The sequence below is a fragment of the Zalophus californianus genome, chromosome 8 (genome assembly GCF_009762305.2).
Source record: "Zalophus californianus isolate mZalCal1 chromosome 8, mZalCal1.pri.v2, whole genome shotgun sequence".
NCBI classification, from domain to species: Eukaryota; Metazoa; Chordata; class Mammalia; order Carnivora; family Otariidae; genus Zalophus; species Zalophus californianus.
The window spans coordinates 96,089,280-96,111,090 of NC_045602.1; the positions used below are offsets into that span (position 1 = coordinate 96,089,280).

Sequence of the window (21,811 nt, forward strand, 5' to 3'; positions counted from 1 at the left end):
GACCCTACAGCCAAGTTTACAAAACTGTAGTATGGAGTAACTTTACAGTGAATTTCAATTCATCCTATAAAAGCCTACACAGATAATTCAAACAGGAGAGCCTCTTGGACCTCACTGCCCATACAGCTGGAGAAGCTGACTGGGGATTTGCATCTGGAATGTAATGATTTCAAATCCAGAGGCTCATGCTATCATGGATTATCCCAAACCATCTGTATTGGTTCAGAGAAAGGCCGTCTGGCAAAACCCTTTCCAATTCCATATTCCAAGTACTTGAATGTACATTGGAGGTATAATTTGAGCTTTTTTTCTTTTTCTCGTATTTTCTATGTTTTTACTTGAAGTAGACAACTGGGTCAGATGAGACAGACCCAGAAGTTATTATAAAGGTCACAGATAGAGTTTCAGCATACAAAAATGCCAAATAAAGATGTCTCCTTTATAGTTAGGCAAGAAGTATTTCAAGAGAGGATAATTCTGTTTGTATAAGCATTAAAATATTATAGATGTTATATGTCTATATTATATATGGTAACACATATGTAACTACTAACATCATATAATGTCTAAAAATGACCACTATGGTTGTGCCACTAATAGATTAAAATTAACTGAGAAACTCTTTGGCAGAATGTGGTTCCTTCTTCACATAACTGTGAAGATATTGGATTTATGGACAACCATTCATCTCCTGGAAAAGGGGCATCTGTACAGTCCAACATTCTGAGACCTTTTTTGAACCTCCCAAAGGTAAATAAATCAGGGATGGCAGCCACACTCGGTCTCGGTCATTGGGCCATTCCAAAACTGGATTACCTTTCCACGTATACTCCCCTTTCCTGCCATCTCATGTCCAAGTAAAATGTCATCAACTATAAATTACCAGTGATAGGCTCTGACCATGGAATCAGAGATCTGTGTAGGCCACTGAGGGAAGACCTCTTGCAAGAGGGTTATTTGAAAAGAAGTACAGATTATACCCAGAGTGGGATCAGACACATTGTATTTCTATAGACAAAATCATTAAGCAGAAACACAGCAGGATTTGTTTAATAATAAAGTGGTTTGTTGGGGTTTAGGATTTTATTATTTCTTTTTAGAAAAATGAGAAAATTTACAAGATGCAAAGGTCTTACACAATACATTATCACCGATATTTGTTCTCTTTACACCCTAACCCGGGCCCTGGCTTAGCTAGTGTTGGGAAGAACATGGACAGCGTGAATGCAGTTGAGACCCATCATGGACACATGTGAAGGGAGGACTCGGTGACAAATGATGTTGGGCCAGCCTGTTTCAAAAGCAAGCCAAGAAATCACAGGAACCAGCAGTCTTTGCATGGGGGAAGCATAGGTGTATGCCCTGCTGCCATGTGCATGGGGTGCAGGCCCTGCACTGCCAGCACCCACTTCTGCTATTAGACCACAGCAACAACAGAAAACGGTGTCGTTCCTTTGGTGTTGTTGTTTTGTTCTGCTTTGTTTCTGCAGGGCTACTCGGGGTCCCAATTTCTTATTTCTGTCTTTTCATGATTCAGTTCCAGATTCTTAAAGCAGTGTAGGTACTCAGCATCTTTCATGAATTTTTCAGGATCCAGTTCTGCCCAATGATAATGCACTACAAAGAACAAAGATAAGACACATTACAGGAGAAGGTCCCAAAATATGCCCTCAAATCTTATTTAAAAAATATAACCAAGCCTAAAGAAACAGCTAAAGATATCCTTTCAGTTCAGACAATGACAACAGCATGACAGTATTTCACTTTACTATGAACAATGTGCCATGTTGTCATGTACAAATCCAAACACCTTCTCACCCAAGTCTCCAATTTATCAGAACCTCATTCTTAGAGCTCAAAGAGACACTAGATATCTGGGAATTAACTCACTTCTTAATGGCCTTTGGATCAAAGAGAAATGAGAAAATATTTTAAAGTGAATGTAAATGAAAAGGCAACATATCACCCTCTGTGATATGCACCTAAGGCAGTACGTAGAGGGAAATTCATAGCATTCAAAGCTTATTATTAGGGGAAAAAAAAGCTATCACATCAATAATCTGAGTTTCCACGTTAAGAAACTGAAAGAATAAAAGCAGAATAAAACCCAAAGCAAGGAGAAGAAGAAAAAAAAGACTAGAGCAGAAACTAATGACATTTCAAACAAAAACAAAAAATAAACGGAAAGACCAATACAGTTGATAAACCTCTTGCCGGACTTACCAAGAGAAAAGAAGACATAAGTTATGAATATCAGGAATCAAAGAGGCAACATCAGTATGTTTTATAGACATTAAAAGGATAAAAAAGGATATGTCACAAACAACTTCATTCCCACAAATTAGACAACACAGATGAAATAGACAAATTTCTTGAAAAAAAGATACAAAACTCTCATTTCCAAATCCTTTCAACCAAGAGGGAGGCAGAGGGGAACTTAAATAAAGCATAGGAACAGGGAATAAACTAAACACTTGCTTTTGAGGTATTTTTAATACTGTTCAAAGGATGGTAGGTTCTTCAGTATAAAATCTCCAAGTGTCTCAAGTTTCCCTCTGTAATTCTGAGGCTACAAGAAAAATAACTGGTCTTGCCAAGATTTGTGAGGCAGGCAATTGACATCCAAGAATTTAACTAAACCCCAAACTTAATACAGCAGTTTCTATTCCCTGAGATCTAAATTCTAATTGGGTGAACTTCAGTAAAAGCACAAGATTCTGATAATAGTAGGTTGCAAAGTGATACCACATCTGTGAATATACTTCTGGATGCACCCAGCACGGGCTGCATTCTTAGAAAAGGGTTGTACTGTGAGCAGATGCCTCACAGAATTAACAGCCTTCCATTCCTGCACCCAGCTTGATACAGAGGTCCATGGGCCCACGCTAGAAAGGCTAATTATAACTGCAGCTATGTTCTCCAGTCCTATACAGACCCACACAAGGGACTGAAAATTTCCCCAAGGCCTATCCTCATGCTCTAAAACCCACCAGTCACAGTCCTATACTACTTCTTAAGAGAGATCTCAAAGACCACAAGGGGATAGGGATTCCGTAACATAATTCCTGGGAACCATATTGCTTCCATTTTTAAGTCAGGAAAAACAATCCATATATTCCTATATTTTAATCATGATGTTAACCCAAATCTAGACACCTGGGCTGTATTAATGCCTCTTTCCTCATCTGCAATATTAATAACTAAAATCCTGAAACTGGATCTCACATTGACCTTTGGGGAACTTCATTTTCTTGGTGCAGATTAAAACCTTTGTTTTGAACTTAAAATGAGCTTTGGGATCCTGCTGTAATATATTATTCTTTTACATTTACTTCAAATAAATATTCTACATGTTTCAAAGCTTTGAGATAATAAATTTATGCTTCCAATGTTTGATGTGCAGATGGAAATGATAAGGTTTGCTGAAGAAGAATAAATGACCTGGAAAATGTTCACAATATTCCATTAGATGATAAAAGCAGTGACATTATATACACAGTCTGTCTTTAACTATGTAAAATTAGAAAAAGAGATATAGAATTATCTGATTAGAGAAAATGTTATAAAAGCATTATGTTAATAATGATTATCCTCTATGAAATCGCAGGTGACTTTTATTTTTTTTTTGAGCATTTTGGCATTTTAAACAAATTTCTGTGATGAATGAGCATTAATTCTGTAATACAAAATAGCTGTCAAAAGAAATTTTATGAGAAAGACAATTTAGAAATTCCAATTCCCTACCAGAGAATCACAGAACTAGAAGGGATCCTGAGAGTTTTCATCCCAGGAGTTCTCAGAGTTTACAGTAAACCACTCAGGCCCAGGGACTTCATAATGCACTTAACCTGAAGGGTTTAAACTAAGAATTCCTTCAGAATTAACCATTCTAATATTGGGATATGCAAAGGCACAGCTCATCATAATATCAACAGTAATAACATGAGTATATGCAAACAATGAATCATGGAACACTACATCAAAAACTTATGATGTAATGTAGGTGATTAACATAATAATAAAAAAAAGAAAAAGAAAAATAACATGAGTGATGAGCTCCCAAACTACATGCAAGAGCCTTGTGGCCAACAGGAGACACTGTTCCACCTGAAAGCCACTGCCTCACCATGATACATGGATTGGTCAAAGAGATGCTGCTTTTCATTTCCAATCTCATGGTAACAAATGTTCCTTCTCATTTTCTTAAACATAACCGTGGAAAAACCTAGGGGTCAGGATGCTGGCTGTCAGGTGGGTGTGGCTGGAGATCATAACACTCACAAGGTCTAAAGCAGGAAAGGCGAGAGGAGCTATCTGTGAGGTCCACCTGCCAGGTCACAAGCACTGAGCAGAAGTCATGTGAAGCGGACAAACAGAGGATACTGCACAAAAGGGTGTCAAAATTTAGAAGCCCTGGAGGAAGGGCAATGTGCCTCCCAGTGAGGGCTATTGAGAGGATGGCATCTACTTCCAAGTGTCTTTTTCTGATGTCCCTGCAAGTCAGGTGAGCCATCTGAGGGTGGACATGACCTGCAGCCCAGACACACCTGATAGGCAGCAGTAAGTGCCTGAGATAACATAGCACCACAATTTCACAGCCTTATGGAAAGAAGTTTCTGGAGTGGTTCCCTTTTATTGCCTGCAAATATCAGGAGCAGGAGGGAATAGTCCAGCACCAGAAGAAAGGAATAACTCAACAGCCTGTTTGAGTCTCTCAAAGATGCTGATTTCCAGCTGATCTGCTTCTGGCTTCAGGCCATTCAAACAACCACAAGATGTAAGTGCCTGAGTTAAGATACACAGACCACAGACCTGCTCTCCAAACCACTGTCAAAAGAATCCAGCTTTTATGTATTTATTTCAGGCCACAGCTAGGAATCTAATTCGAATTCACTTACTGAATTCGAAAAGAAAGGCTGTTCTATGAGAAAACATGAGTGTCTGAGAAGTCCATGTTATAAGAGAAGGATTCGCTCTGACTTAGCATTTGTAGAGATTCCAGTGAACTGAACTGTCAAGTGAAGAATCTCTGCCTTTACACAAGGGCAAATGGGCCTGACTTGGTGATGAGAACATGGGGACAGTGATTCAATTTCCTGATTAAGACAGAAAATTTTAGGCACCTGGGTGTCTCAGTCGGTTAAGCATCTGAATCTTGATTTCAGCTCAGGTCTTGATCTCAGGAGTGTGAGTTCAAGCCCCAGCATGGAGCCTACTTAAAAAGAGAAGAGAATGAGAGAAGAAAAAAGAGGGAGGGAGGGAGGGAGGGAGGGAAGGAATGAAGGAAGGAAGGAACGAAGGAAGGAACGAAGGGAGGAACGAACGGAGGGAGGGAGGAGAGAGACAGGAAAGCTTGGTGTGGTGTGCTAAAGGAAAAAACTTCAACAGCAATTAGTTTTTATTTTTGGCTTAACTTCTACGCTATCTATTGCTCACGTATATTTGTATGTATTTAATCAAGCCAGTCTTACAGAACTGAACTGTTTCTGTCCAAATGAAATTTCTGCAATGACAGGCTTGTTCTGTGTCAGCACCATCCAATATGGCAACCACTAGCCAAATGTGGCTACTGTGACTAAGGAAATGAATTTTAAATTTTGTTTAATTTTAATTAATTTATGCTTAAATATCCACATACAGGTAGCACCTACTGTATTAAATGGCATACTTCTAGGTTATCTGTAAGCTTAGCTCAATGCTTTAGCAATAAAGAGAATCACTAACTATGGCCAGCTTCTTGGCTATTTATTTTCTAATAAATGAAACTGAGGTAGAAGCCTAGGCGCTTGGAAATCCAACCCTACTGCTGGCAAAGTAACATAATGTACCTACTCTGTATCAGCCTCCTGTATAATAACAAAACCCAGAACAACATTAAGGTTTGGGAATAGTAACCACCTCCAGGTTAGAAGAGAGAATGGGGCAGAAAATAATTTTTGAAGAAATACTGCTTAAAATTTCCCAAATGTATCAAAAGACAAACATTTACAGGTTCAAGAAGCTCAGAAGACCCAAAGCAGTCATCAGAGTGAAACTCAAGATGTGATACAGATGTTGGAATTATCAGACAAGGGAAAATAAATGCGATTAATATGTTAAGGGCTCTAATGGGTAAAGCAGACAATATGTAAGAACAGATGGGTAATACAGCAGAGAGATGGAAACTCCAAGAAAGAATCAAAAGGAAATGCTAGAAATAAAAAACACCATAACAGAAAGAATGCCTTTGATGGACTCATCAGTAGACTGAGCACAGCCAAAGAATCAGTGGGCTTGAAAACTGGTTATTGCAAACTTCCAAACTGAAATGCAAAGAGAGAAAAGAATGGGGGGAAAAGGGATGTGGGGCAATTGCAAAAGATATAACATACACATAACTGAAATACCAGGAAGAGAGAGAGAACAGAGCAGAAGTATTTGAAGTAGTAATAATGGCCAAGAATGTCCCAAACTGCAAAAAAACAAAGAGAAAATCTTGAAAGAAGCCGAAGGGGAGGGGAGGACAGGAGGAAGGGGTAAGAATGGGGGACAGCTGTGAACCCACCTTACCCACAGTGGAACAAGGATGAAAACTGCAAAGGGCTTCTCAGAAGAAACTATGCAAGCAAGAAGAGCATGCAATAGAATATTTAAACTACTGAAAGAAAAAAACCATCAACCTAAAATTCTGTGCCACTGAAATTATCCTCCAAAAGTGAGGGAAATAGACTTCCTTAGATCTGCATTTCAAGAAATATTAAGAGTTTTTCAGGCAGCAGAAACATGATATAGGTCAGAAACTTGGATTTGCGGGGTGCCTGGGTGGCTCAGTCTGTTAAGCGTCCAACTCTTGATCTCAGCTCAGGTCTTGATCTCAGGGTCGTGAGTTCAAACCCCACGCTGGGCTCTGTGCTCAGCAGGGAGTCTGCTTGAGAATTCTCTCTCTCCCTCTGCCCCTCCTCCCACTTGCTCACAAGCTCTCTCTCTCAAAAAAATAAATAAATCTTTTTTTAAAATGTGCATTGCAACATCTAGGGCAACCACGAAAAAAATTTTAAGTTTAAAAAAATAAAAACAGCACCTCAGAGGCACAGTTTTATACATGAAGCACCAGCACCTGAACTGGGAATGAACGTTGACATAGGGAAGCAAAATGAAAGCTGTGTAAATGAAAGAGATTCTACTTTCTACAGGGGAAAAAAACAAAAAACAGTGAAAACATGACTATCCTTGAATACACACACACAACTGCTCTAGCTCATTAGGAAGCAATGTGCTCAGCCAGATACATCTTATTATTCAGACAAAGGTCAAGTTGAAAAAGCAAACAGATGGCAGCTTCCAAAATACTTTCCTTGCTTGGTTTCAAGTGTGTTGACATTTGAGGACAGAAATGTGGGGTGCTGCTCAGGAGCATATTCCTCCCACACCCTAATGATGGCAGCAAAGTAAATACTCAAATGAGACCATACTTGACCTTGCAATCAAAGGCAGAGAGCATACAGTCCTCGTGAGAGGCTGCCATGCGCCTTTGGCTATGGCCAGAAAGGGAGGAAAAGGGAGTTGCAGCCTCATAGGAAACCTTGAACCCTCCCAGCAAGGTGAGTGAGCCTGAAGGAATGAGACCAAGTACAAAAACAGAAGTGCATTTTAGCACTTCCATGTCCAGTTGTGATAGAGAAATGTCAGCACCCTGGGAGTGTCCTCTGAAGGTTTCTGACTCACTTTCAAAGAAAACTATGCCCGAGCTCATGCAGTCTCTCACTCCATTTTCTTTTGCCTTTTCTTTCTCTCTCATGCGTTGGAAACTCAAAGCTGCTCCCTTAGGTCCTGTGAGGCTCCCTAGGGCTCTTTCTGTTGGTAAAGAAAAGCAAATGAAAACTGCAGCTCCCCTCACTGAGGCAGGGGTGGGGCTGCTGTTTTTCTGCGCAGCACAGTCAATGCCAAGGTCACCTTCTGTCACTACTGAATTCAGCTCTTAGAGATATCTGAATATTTGGTGATGATTCCGTGGGTCTACTGGGATGACAAATTTCAGCTGATGGGACAACAAAAGCCCATGGGCAACGAAAAACCCAAATACATAATTGGAGAACTAGCTGTCATTTACTCCTGGCCTCCTTTAGGGTCTTCAAATCTGAGAACATGTCTATAATTCCAGATGTCGGGGGGAACCCAGCTCCTTCCTGGCCCTTGGCTGGCTGCGGCAGTGGGCTCTCCGAGGTCCCCTCACGTCTGTCCATGCCGGGATGTCAGCACCAACCACCGGGCCTCCGCTGCCATCTCTGGTTAGAATTCCAACTGGACACCCACCTTCAACTGCCAATAAGTAAACGGTTTGCCTCACGCACTCAGTCAAAAAGCCAGACAGTGCTCCATAAATATGCAAAGAAAATGTGGCTTCTGCATTTTCATGGGCCCATCCAAACGTCCTCACAGGCCTCCATCCCGCTGAGTAGCAGCAGGGGCAACCCTGAACCCCTAGTAATTCTGCTCGCCTGGGTGTCAGAACGTCTGAGTCCTCAAATGGTCTCTGTGCCTGGGTGGCTGGTGTGGTTCCACACCTGGTGCTAAGCCCCGGGGACACCACTGAGCAGCACTTGATAGCTCAGGGGCCAGAGACCCTGCCCCTGCCTGACGTGACCTCATTTCTGCCCTCACTAGCACTACAGACCCCTCACGCCCCACCCTGGGAGCCACATGGAGATGGTGGTTGGACCTGCAGGGTCGGAGAGCAGCAGTGCTATCGAGAGCGGAACTGTCCTGGCTCTCTTAGCCTCTGAGCCAGGCTCACCTCACTCCTTCCACCGGGACCCATGGTCAGCCCAACGGACCCCTAACACACCTCTCTTCGACACCCCTCATGGGGCAGGTGAGACCCTCTACTGACTCCTGCTGCATCTTGTTGCCTAACCATGTCTTACTGCCCCTTCTACTCAGCTGCAACAGCCTTGCAGAGACCTACAGCCATCCTACACAGCAGTCTCCTGCCAGGACTCCCACCAGGGACCAGAGCACAGGACCCCAGGCCTCCAGCTTTCCTATCAACCTAACCAGCAGCCCAAGGACTCTAGCCTGGAGCCACAACACGATGTGTGGCCTTAGGCTTCTCCACCGTCTGTCCCTCTTCTCTCTCCCACTGCCTCTCCTAACCTGAAGCTTTCCTTCACCTTCCCTCCTGGTGGACAGGGGATCCCCTCTACATCATTCCTGCTCATTCACCTTCTCCTCATCTCCCCCGCCAGGGCCATAATGATGACAGGGCCACAGTGCCCTTGATTTACAGGGAAAAGGAAAACACATCTACTGTTTTCAAAACACTGTGCCCTTGAGTTTGCTTCCTCCACTACTGTGTCCCTTCTCTGGCTAGTTTTTGTTTGTTTTTTTGACTCCTGAACAACATGGAAGTTAGGGACACCAATCCCTACACAGTTGAAAAATCCACAGAACTTCTGACTCCCCAAAAACTTAACTACTAATAGCTTACTGCTGACCAAAGCCTTATTGCTGACATAAACAACACATTTTCTGTATGCCATACATATTATGCACTGTGTTCTTACAATAAAGTAAGCGAGAGAAAAGACAATGTCATTAAGAAAATCATGGGGAGAAAATACATTCACAGTCCTGTACTGTATCCCTCGGCACCAGAAGCTTTCATCTGTTCACAAGATGAATTGTCTGTCAGTACCTATGTCATCGTCCTACAGGACACAACACCCTGTCACTGTACACGTTATCCATATCACTAACTGCAGACACCAAAAATGAAAAGAGAGGGTGAAAAAGAAATTCATATTTGTTTACAGGTGTAATACTAAATGCATTGAGAACGAAGAGGTAGCAGTAGGATTGCTTTACGGGAGCCTAGCCTATAGGCTAATGAATGAATCATTATACAATATTTCTGGCATACAGTATCACAGTCGTATTCATAATACAGTACTGTAAACACTGTTAATGTTGTTTTAAGAACCACTTACCTGTGATGATAGGCCAGTGTGCACTTTGTCCAGTTATGAGACAGAGAGGCACACTGTATGGTAATTCTTTGAAGGCAAGGTTATAAGACAGCAAGAGAACAAACGTGTCATCAATTTCACATTAGTATCGCTCACCTTCCGCTCTCTGCTTCCACATGCGTCTTGCACATGATGAATACATGGGCGATGATGACAATGACACACATCAGTCCTTGCTGCACAGCTGCCAGGTTTTCACACGAGGACACACACATACACAACCCATCAGTTTACTAACTGTACAGCATGATGATTATTTACTATTCAGTAAGTAGAAGTGGATCATCCCTAAGGTCTCCATCCTTGCTGTCCTCACGAAGAGCAGATGGTGGAGGAAGAAGTGAGGCTGGTCTTGCTGTCCCGGGGTGGCGGAGCACAGCAGGTGCAGGAGGTGGAAGGGGAGGCAGGAGAGGCACACACACTCAGTGTAACCATGGAAACACCAAATCTCATCATTTCTGACATTTTTGCTTCTTCTTTTCTCTAAAATGTTTCTATATGGCACCAATCCTTCCTCTACCTTTGCTTTAGTTTCAGTGTCCATCTCATAAAAGAAGCCGAAAGCAGTCAGGAATGCCTGGAACCCTTCTGCCAGACTAACACAGTTTGTTTTCTGCCACTGCTGCTTCTAGGTCTTCCTCCCCATCGCCTGACACTCCTCTCCCTCAAGGCATCTTCTGGTAATTCCTCTGTGGTGCCCGTTAGCTCTTGAATTTCTCCAAGATCCATATCATGAAACCCTTCACCCCCTCCACTCACTTTTTTTTTTTAAACCATATCCACAATCTCTTTCATGATTCCTGTGACTGGCTCTGTTGTACATGCTGTGAAGTCATGCACAACATCCGGACACAGTTTTCTCCAGCAGGGATTTATTGTTTCAGGCTTGATGGCTTTCACAGAATTTTCTGTAATAACAGTGGCATCTTCAATGGAGTAATCCTTCCAGACCTTCTTGATGTTCTATCGGGGTTCTCTTCCAGAGCACAGACAATGCTTTCCATACAGTCCCGTGTGCGACAAGCCTTCAAGGTCCTCATGTAGGACCGTGACACACATCTAGATCCCTGATCTAGAGCCTGAATTAGAAACCAGGTGTTTGGAGACCACAGGCCACTTTGACACCTTCAGTGTTGAACTCATGGGGTTCTGTAGCCAGGGGCATTGACCAACATCAAAAAGACTTTAAAAAGGCAGTCCCTTCCTGGCAAGGTACTCCCTGACTTCAGGAACAAAGCATCAATGGAACCAATCCAGCAAAAGGGTTCTCATTGTCCAGACCTTCTTGTTATGTAACCAAAAAGATAGCAGCTGGTGTTCATCTTTTCCCTTCAAGGCTGGGGGTTAGCAGCTTTATAGATAAGGGCAATCCTGATCATAAACCCAACTGCATTTGCACAAAACAGCAGTTAGCCTCTCCCTCCCTGCCTTAAATCCTGATACCTACTTCTCTTCCTTACTAATAAATGTCCTCTGGGACATTTTCTTCCAGAATAGGGTACTTTGCATTAAAAACCTGCTCAGACAGATATCCTTTCTCCTCAGTGATTTTCTCAATGGTGTTTGAGAACTCGTCTGCTGCCTCTTGGTCAGCAAAAGCTGCTTCTCCTGTTACTTGCTATTTGTAAAGCCAAACCTCTTTCTAAAATTATCAAACCATCCTTTGCTGGCATTCAATTCTCTAGTTTTAGATCCTTCACCTTCCTTTTACTTTAAGTCGTCGCATAATGATTTCACCTTTTCTTTTCTCAAATCATCTTTGAGTCTACAGGTATGCCTTTCTTACAGCAATCCTGCACCCACATAAAAGCTGCATTTCCAATATGAGATAAAAGGGTATTTTGCAAAAAGTGCAAGGTTTCTGTGCCTGCTGGCATAGCTGCAGCAATGGCTTTGTGAATTTCCTTTTCTTTTTTTTTTTTTTACAATGTTCCTTACGCTGGATTCATTTATCCTGAGATGGTGTGCACTGCAGCTTCAGACCTTAATCTATGGTACACATCAAGCAATTCAGCTTTTTCTTGTGGTGTCATGATTTTTCTCTGCTTCCTGGGAGCAATCCCAGCATCACTAGTGGCACTTCGATGGGTCCCACAGTGTTACTCAAGGGTTAGGATACTGCACTAAACATGACGAAAAATATGCAAGAACTGCGAGAGATCACTTTTTACTACGATCTGCAATTTACTGCAGAGACAAACTGCTCACGGGGAGATGATAAGTGTCACACATTTGAAGCGGGTGCTCACAACACCTGAGCTCACTGCACTAGCAACAGGAGGTGGCTAGGAAATTATTATGGTAGTATATAGCATGTGCTATAGTTAATTTTATGCAGTTACCATTTAATACTGCATCTTCACACTTGTTTACATTTCTCTCCACTGTAAATGGTGCCACATATAGTCTGTTAAGTATTTGTGTGTGTAAGTTTTGGTAAATTTTAACTTTTTATAATAGATTTATGTGTACTTTATGGTTGTAACTGATACAACAGACTGGTACCTACATATATTTTATGCATTCGTGACATGCTTAACGTTTTCTTAATTTTTTTTTTTTTTATTTCTAGGCTACAGGGTTTGTCTGTGGACTTTTTCAAATTGTTGCAAATCTCCAAAAAATTTTTCAATACATATACTGAAAAAATCCATGATAAGAGAATCCATAGAATTCAAACCCATGTTGTTCAAGGGTCAACTGTAGCATGATTTACCCCAAGTTCTATACTATCCAATCTGTAATACCTTGAGAATAAACATGATTATAGGTTTTTAATTTTTCCACCAATTTTAGAAAAGCAAAAAATAAATACCTACAAGTCTATGAGAAATTTTGCCTCTTAAACTTTGGGAGATGTTGGAAAGAAATGCCCACTTTCACCTCTTCCCCGTTTTACTGTGTGCTGTTTTCTATTGTGAACATGTCTTCCAGGATGTTCTGTGATACATAGTTAGTGTCTCTTCCTCTATGCATGGGGCTTTCGGGTGTTTTTCTTGCCCACAGAAATGGCAAAATCATTCCCAAGCTGCCCACTGGCCACAGGATGCTAATGTCCAGGACGCCTTTCTACTGGAATTATTCTAATCTAACTAACTAGACTAACTAATTTACTGGAATTATTCTGAGGCCAAAATTTAACACAAGTAGAAAGTTATGTTTTACACTGACATAAAGAGTAGAATTCAGTACCCCTCAATAAATAAAACAAAGATTCAAAGTAATGTAACAGAAACAGTTACATCAAAAATCAAAACATTAAATTTCTAAAATACATTAGCAAGTAGATAACATAGTCAAGAAAGAAATCAACTAGGTGGCATAGGAATTTTTTTAAAGCCATTTTGAAAATACAAGGTCCAAGACACATTTGAATTTGTGCGTGTGTGTATGTTTACATTGTTAAGCTGGGTTTGGTTACTGGGAGATGAGTGATTATATATTTATTCCTTATCTATTCATTGAGTTCATCATGGGAGTCTGAAAATCCAATTTTTTTAAATTTATTGTAAAGTCCCAAGACTCACTGGGGAAGAAGCTATGATTTATATAATCTTAAAACTAAAGGGAAAACATATGGTGCCATGTCAGAGTAGGGCCAAGACAGCAAAACACCGTGCAGGCTGGGCAGCTGCCCTTGGTCCAAGGAGGAGAAATAGAAAATGTTGGGTCTGGATTTTGCTTCTGAACCAAGGAACCACCCACTATAATGATTGTCACTCCCTGGCCATCAGATTGACCAGTCCTTCATCCTTGGTCCAGGCGGCAGGAGTGAGTGCCAGGGCGGTCTCTCTAACAGGATCCCCAGCGGGCAGGGGAGGCTTAAGAAGAAGCACCACAAACACATGGGGAGACTTGCCCCTCCTGCCCCAGCCTGCTAGGATGGTCACCCAGCATTATGGCTTTACCTGCCTACCTTTCACAACAGCACTGGTGAAGGGAGGAGATTTACTCTTTTAGTTAATGAAGAAAAACCAAGGAAGCAAAAATGACACAACTTACAGTCACACATAAATTGGCAGGATGAAAATAAAAACTCAGTGAGTTTGAGTTATTGCTGGACCCACTTAACGAGCATACTTGTAAAACAAACTTCAAGAGCCTCTCTGTGCTTCACCCCTCAGACTGAAAGTTTCTGTTCAGACTGTAAGTCAGAAGCACCAGCAGTATTTGTGATGACAAAACTGACCACTGATATGAGCAAATCATCACAAAGTTCTGAAGGGGTGGGAATGGAAGTTTTATGTGATGTAAAGGCCACAAATTACACATGTAAATGTTGCTGTGTATTTGTGAATATTTAACATTATTTAGACACCACACAGCACTTTTCAGAAGACTCTCCCTGACACCAACTGTTCCAGTTCATGAATAAAAACCCATGTCTTGAAGTCCAGACCAAGAAAAGGGGGTGGGGGAGAGGCTTGTGAGTGTGACGAATGAGGCTGAGTGTGAAAAGACCTCCCTCTGATTCCTGCTTCACTTTCATGTGAGTGTGAGAAAAATCAGCCAAGACCAGTGACCACGGCTCTGTCATCCCCCATAGTTAGAGGGAAGGAAATGGAGTGATTAGGGGATAAGTCAAGGGGACATGACAGGATTTATTATCCAGTGCTTCCTTCCCCTTAAAACTATTAGTGAGTCCACAACGCAATCTTTCTGAGTTCTTTGGTCTGGCTGTGTTTGTAAACCAGCTCCACTGCACCCAAGTATCACTGCGGACTCTGTAACATAGCTCAGTGTCTGGCAGTGTACATCCTAAAGGTCACTTCACAGATGGACTTCCCTTTCAGAAGGGAAGGAGAAGGCAGAAAACCATCTTATGAATGTTCTCCTCTCTTGCCACTCAACACCTATACGCTGACTTGGTTTGAAACCACAGACTATATATAAGCTGAAGGCTCCGAGACGGATGGCCAGACCTCGCTCCTCTCTTGATTTCTGCTACCCCCTCCCAACTGGCCTATTGGTTCTACCCTCACTCCCCTCAGCTGCTAGCGTGATCCCTGGACCTGGACCTGCTTATGTCACTTGTACATTCGAACCATTTCAGAGGTTTCCCGCCATCCCAGAATGAAATCCAAATTCCCCAGTTGCATGCCAGACCCTTATGACCCAGAACTCTCCTACTTCTTTAATTTTACAGAAGCTCCCCAGACAATCCCACCCCAAATTGTACCTAGCGGTTCAGCCATTCTTCTCCACCTCTGTTCCAAAACTCTCTGTCCTTGTCCCACACCCAACAGTGTTTGCATCTACTCTTCTCCTGGCTTAGGCAGCTCCCACCCTCGCCCCTCATCTGCCCATTTCCATAGGTCCTCTGAGGTCTGGTTCTGGGGTCCTGCCCTCTATGGAGCCTCCCCAACTTCCCTCTCCACCACCTCACATTTCCACCACCTCCACAACAAACCACACTGACGTCTAATTAGTTCTATGCTTCTCCCTGAACTTGTGAACTCTGACAAGTTAAGAGGCTCTCCAAAATGTGCTTGCTGGGGGAATGAACTTGAGCAAAGGCAAGGAGGTGGACTTAAGACGCATTCCTGGGTGTGGAAGTGACAAGAATGAAGCCCGATTTTAGGAAAGGGACACTGGGAGTGCAGTCGGTGCGAGGCAGGACGAAGTGAAGGATGGAAGAACAGGAGGCGGGCAGCTCTGAGAGGAGCAGGCTGTAGGTGACCACGGTCCTGCTGGAGCTGCTGAGAGCAGGAGTGGAGAGGTGGGAGCAGTGGTAAGGCTCCTGGTCTGGATCGCACATCTGCGAACATTCTGGAAACGCTCCCAGTAGCAGCAGTTGTCGGCCAACACAGGCAAGTGAGGAAGGAGAACACCCCAGGCCCACGGATTCCCTGCCTGCACCTCCACTTTTCTCTCCACCCGGGAAGGCGGCAGATCCCAGGAAGCCATGGGTGGAATGCCCACAAGATGAATTCTGCCTCAAAAGCCATTCTGTTCTCCATCTGTTACCATTTGCCCAAAATGTGAGAAGACGGAGCTATGCAGGGAGGGGAGGCTCCTACCTGAGTTCCATCCCTAAGTCTACGGCTCCCGCTCGGAAGACACGTCACCTTCTGCCCCACTGCTGGCGCTGCGGTCTTCTTTTCGGGGGGCATTTCTCTCTTTGCTTGACTCAGAAGGCCCCTTGGCTCTGGTCTTTTCTTTCCTCTGCTGCTGTTTTTCAAGCTTTGACAGCTGATTATAAAAAGTAAAAAGACTTGTTTTACAAACGTAAACATGTGCCTGTATATCCAAAACACTGATTACTTCACACGCAACCACTGAACACACTTCTGTCTGATAACCCGGTGTGCCTCAGGGTTTCAGTTGTGCCAAACGGGCTGCGAAATGTCTGTCAGTCAGGCACCCGAATTGTTAACACACATTAGTCACACGTGGGACCTCTCTGGACTTTCCCCACCCATAACTCATCTTGCCATGTGCTCTCTGAAAATGGTCAACAGGCTTCACTGACGGCTGAGAAGAGCCCAAAAGTGAGAAAGCTTTTATTCTGTTTTTTTTTTCCTCTGACGTCTCTAAAGCCTTTTTTAACCAAGTTGTCTTCCCACTTACTGTTTTCTAAAGAGTGATCAATACACTCCTCTATTTGCTGAAGGTAAGAGAGAAGGCTCTGAAGAAAGGACATTAAGCAATTTTAGACATCGTCTCAGCTCTGTTTGTTGAGACTGAACGTACCCACAGCCAAAACCCTAAGTGCTCCTAGTAGGCCGCATGGTGGCTACACAGGGACGCTGGCCCCGGGAGCCCTCTCAGACCTCCTCCGGGCCAGGTGGGGGACATGCCTCTGGCACCCGACTCCAGAGGCACCTGGGTCCACTTCTCCCCTGGATAGTCTCCCCAACTTGTTCAAGGAAACCACAGACTAGACAGTTGAAAGAAACATCATCTGACACTCTGAGCAACAGCAAGGACACTCCAGAAAGGCCTGCTGAGAAACTTGTCAGAGCACACTGGCCAAGTCTGGGCCCGCAGGATTTTCTTAGACCAAAAAAGCCATCTGTTAACGAGAGACAGCAACACCCAGTTTCATCTGCCTCCCAGATCAGGACTGCAAACACTTTATAGTTCACATGGAAAGAGGGAAACTTAATGAAGAGCTGGATTCTCCCAGTCACTGTCCCACATCCAAGCACACAAAGAAAACACTTATTAACTAACCTGCCATGTCATCTCTTGATTATAGACAGACTTTGAATTGAATCTTAAGATAGATCAACAATCAGCAGCTCTCAATTTGGTCCAGAAAACCAAATGTATTAATGGTTGACTTATCTTTCCCACTCCCCATTTACCTGAAAAGCTATAGTAAACAATGAGGCTAGTTAATATGCTAATTAGACTTTGTGAATGAAGACATCGCTTCACCTTTGACCCATCAACTCTCCTCCCAAATAACTCCCCTGGACAAATTCCCATTCGTGTGCATAGGAAAGGCTCACAGGAATGAGCACTGCACTATTGTTTGTATCAGCAAAAAACCCAGAAACCAAATGTCCACTGACAGAAGGATAGATAAATGTAAATGTGGTATATAGTCAAATAAAGCAATACTGTAAAGCAGATCTACATATATCAAAATAGATCATGTTATGTGAACCAAATTAAGTTTCAAAAGGCTATATGCAGGATTCCATTTACACAAAACAACACTATACACTGATAACAGGCTTATGCTGATACAGTATGACTAGGAGAATACAAACCAACTTCAGCACAGTAGTTAAGTTTGAGGAGACACAGAAGAGAATGGGATCATAGTGGAATGAATATATATGGGCTTCCACCATACTGTCAACTTTTACTTTTATAAAAACACAACCAGATACAGAACAGGGCTGCTGACCAGTGCAAGTATGTGAACTGCTTGCTACTGGCGCTTGGACCACTAACAATAAGATGCCCAGGATGTAAACCAACACATAGCTTCCTTCATCAACAAACTCTTGTGAAAATAGCAACTACTGAACTGTGTGCTTGGTGGCATTTTTCTCTGTACTATTCTGCCACAGATAAGAGAGGAATTTCTTGCATCTAAGAGGACAGACTTCCATCCTCATTCCTCTTTTGGTGTTAAAATGCTCCTTTACTTTATGAAATGAGGAGGACAGTAGATGGGGGTCCTTCTGTCTTGTTCTTTTTTTTTTTTTCCAAAAATAATCTTGGATTGCACAATGTGAATGTACTTAACATTACTGAACTGCACATTTAAAAATAGCTAGGATTGGTAAATTTCATGTGTATTTTACTACAATTTAAAAAAACTTTTTATTGAGCTATATATAATCATCATATAGGAGTTTCAGGTGTACACATAATGATTTGATATTTGTATATATTGCAAACTGATCACCGTAAGTCTAGCTAACAGCCATCACTAAAGAAATTTGTTAATGATCTTAGAAAACACAGAGTTGGCACTCCATGCTGGACACCTCCCCATTTCTTTTTTATTTTTTATATTCCTAGTTCATGAAATCCAAACATCTGGAAATCAATGTTCTGCAGTGAACTGTATAAGCCGCCTTCGGCTGCCAGCAGCTTACGTTTACATCAGTGTCTGTGTCTGTGTTTATGTGTGTATCTACAGACAAATTACACACACACACATGAAATCATGAACATGTTCCAAGTTAGGCACTAAGAAAGCATGATCTTTATTTTAAAAAGAAACCCTCTCCGTTTTGTGTCCCCTCTTTAGAGGTAAATATAGAAAATGTTGAGTATCACCACTGACTTAGCCAAACCAAGCCTCCCCCCCACTGCTAAGATTCAATCCCATGCAAAGGCCTGTTTGTCAACCGACCTGTTCTTTACTTTCTACTCTTAAATGCTGGTGAGAAGCCAGACCCTGGGAGGGTGACAGGGAATAATTCCCAATTAAAGCAGACTTCTCAGAGGTTTCTCCGGTGCCCACAGTGCCCATTTGATTCTGCACTAACTCGGAGGTGCCACCAACAGAGTGTGAAACTGTGCAAACATCGATTTGAACTTTCACCCCAACCCTGTCCCCTCCCACCATGGACACTTGTAAATCACGTGTGATAATTATTGAAGTGACAGGCATAGCCCGAGTTTCTGTGAACGATGTAATGCTGATTCTCTTATGTTATTTATCTTAATACAACCCCAACCACATATGGTTCCATGCCTCTAAGTTCTCTGTGAGAACATTGTGAACTAACCTAATAAATTTAAGCCTTTTCTCAGAAAACTTGGAATCCAAGGCAGCCAAAACTTGGAATTTACATCTCAAAGCAAGAAAGCAGTTGGATTTTTTTTTAAAAGGAAACAAATGAGAAAGAAAGAAAAAGAAGAAAATAAATTGGTAATGCATATGGAATCATGTAGGATGTCAACAGCTTTCAAATTAACAGGGAGATGCATGTCAAGGAGAATGTAAACAACTACAGTCCTGTGAACACATGATCTACAAACACTGAAATGGAGTACTTTTGGTTTGTTCTTTGTTTGTTTTTTAATTAACTGATGAGGATGTCCATAATGCAAAGGAAACACTGTCCAAGCCGTACAGGCTCTAGTACCACAGGAAGAAATCCAACCTTCCAAAGGCAGCTCTGGGCATATAGACGCTGCCAGGGGCCGGTAACCGTTCTGTGGCCAGCCTGTACTTTTTGTGGTGGATCCTGGAAAGTTCTGAGGGGGCTAAGGCACGGGGGATGCTGCAGATATCTAGACCCCCAAACTCCCCAACTCATGATTAAATCCAGAGCAAATAAAGGATTTTCCTTGTCATAAAGAGGTCCATGCTTGAACAGCATAATGTAAGACTAAACCAGTTGCACATGCGTACTACTGCACAGCTTGCAAACCGAAATGCCTTAAAGGGCTAGACGGGTAGCAAACTGAGGGAAGTAACAAAGTACCAGACAACAGGGACCGCAACCACACTGGAGAGGTCAAGTCCCACCTAAGGACAGTCACGTTTCTTCTTCAGCATCTGACAGATGTCATGTCAATGGGACAGATATGGGCCCCCTGTTGGGGCCTTCCACTTTGCACTCCCCCCCACCCCTGTGTGATCCCGTTGGCTCTGAACAAGCCAGTGACAGCTGTATTATCATCAGCATCCCATACAGAAACCACTGCCAGCTGCCGGCACCACAGGTACAGACATCTTCCCAGCTTCTCCCTCCCTCTCTGCTGACCCGAGCCACTTGCTACTTCCGAAGTGGCCCTGTCTGGCCCTGCTATCACATGCGCGTGCGATGGAAATCACAGCCAACAGGACCTGAGGGGATTCAGGGGGCTACAGAGCAAAGTTTCCCACCCCCTTTATCAGCCAGCCTTGTTCCCAGCTAATTAAGGCTGAGTTAGTGTTGTGTTGGAGCCTTCCAACTTCCTCAACCATCGAGGTAGAAATGTACAGGCAACTTGCTGCTAAACCACCAAGGAGCTGGACCCGTGTCAGGACCAGTTTCTCTTTAATTTGGCAAACAGAGATGGCCTCAAGGTCCCTACGTATCTTCTAGCAATGAAGACGAGGGCAAAGAAGTGCTGTATACTACAGGCAGAGTGACAGGGGTAGCCAGTACCCAGCTTCCACTGCTTTAAAATGGGGATTACAGGGGCGTCTGGGTGGCTCAGTTGGTTAAGTGTCCAAATCTTAATCTTGGCTCAGGTCACGATCTCAGGGTCGTGAGACTGAGCCCCACATCGGGATCTGCACTGAGCATGAAGCCTGATTAAGATGGTCTCTCTCTCTCTCTCCCTCTCCCGCCACCATTCACACTCCTCTCTCTCCCTCTCTCAAAAAAAGGGGGGGGGGAGAATTATAATATTACCCTTCATACATGCCAAGTGCTTAGAACAGGGCCTGGCTCGTAGTAAGTGGAGATCACCAATTATATACCTGGTAGACAGTCAGCAAGGGGTTGGCTGGGCTTGCCTCTGTATCCCTGGCACCTAGAACAGGGCATGACTTATAGCTGGGGCTCAATATACATCTTAAATGAAGTTCATCAATTAAGCAAAAGAGAGTGTGTGGCTCCCTGAAAACAATGTGGAGTTTGGTGTCTACAGGTCTAGAGTTTGGTCCCATGCCAGCCACTTGCACGCTGTGAAACTGTATGCAAGTTACATGACCTACTGAACATCCATGTTCTCATTTAGTTCAGCGGGTATTTTATGAGATATTTTGCTTTTAGCTGCAAGAGCTATAAACCTACCTGAGTATGGCTTAAACAGGAAGGAGCTGGAGGACCTCCCCTCCAGGACAGTGGATTCCTCCAGCTCAGCCCTGCCACAGCTCCCCAGAGGCCTCTGTGTACCTCCAGACATCCCCTCCTCATTCTGAGAGCCACCATTCCAAAACTCCCCAAAGCAACAAGGGCCTAGAGTTAGCATTCTAATATCCCCAGCACTTGTCCTCAGGGAAAGACCCTGTGTGGCCTGTCAACAGCAGTTGGATAGGCAGACCGGGGTGAGAGAGGAGTCTGGCCCTAGGCCCATCCACTGGCACAAGGCTAACATAGAGCGGGGAACAGTTCAGCTGCCAGCATCAAGAGAATGCAGGCAGGACAGGGACACTCAAGGCCCAGCCACAGAGCAGGGGGACCAAAGCAAGCAGTCAGCACCAGAGCATCACAGTAAGGAACAGAGTGGCCAGGGTGTGGTGGGAGGTCGGGAAGGAACTGGCAGAGGTAGGTCAGGGAGGGGCCAATGGAAGCCAGGGCTGAGGGTGGGGTGGGAGTCAATGTCCTGTAGGAGGGCCGAGAAGGTATGCGAATTGCAGAGACCAGCATCATCCTGTGTATTCATTCTTCACGGCC

At 43.3% G+C, this 21,811-nt stretch overlaps 1 protein-coding gene across 1 annotated transcript in view; it reads right to left on the reverse strand.

Moving 5' to 3' along the window:
* Positions 1-1,034: 1,034 nt before the first annotated feature.
* Positions 1,035-21,811, reverse strand: part of DTD1 (D-aminoacyl-tRNA deacylase 1) — a 175,391-nt gene continuing 154,614 nt past the window's right edge. The window contains exons 5-6 of the mRNA XM_027624254.2: positions 16,025-16,196; positions 1,035-1,617 (exon numbers count right to left, since the gene is read on the reverse strand). Coding sequence (XP_027480055.1) covers positions 16,044-16,196 — 153 coding nt within the window. The 3' untranslated portion in view covers positions 1,035-1,617; positions 16,025-16,043. The remainder of the gene's footprint in view (positions 1,618-16,024; positions 16,197-21,811) is intronic.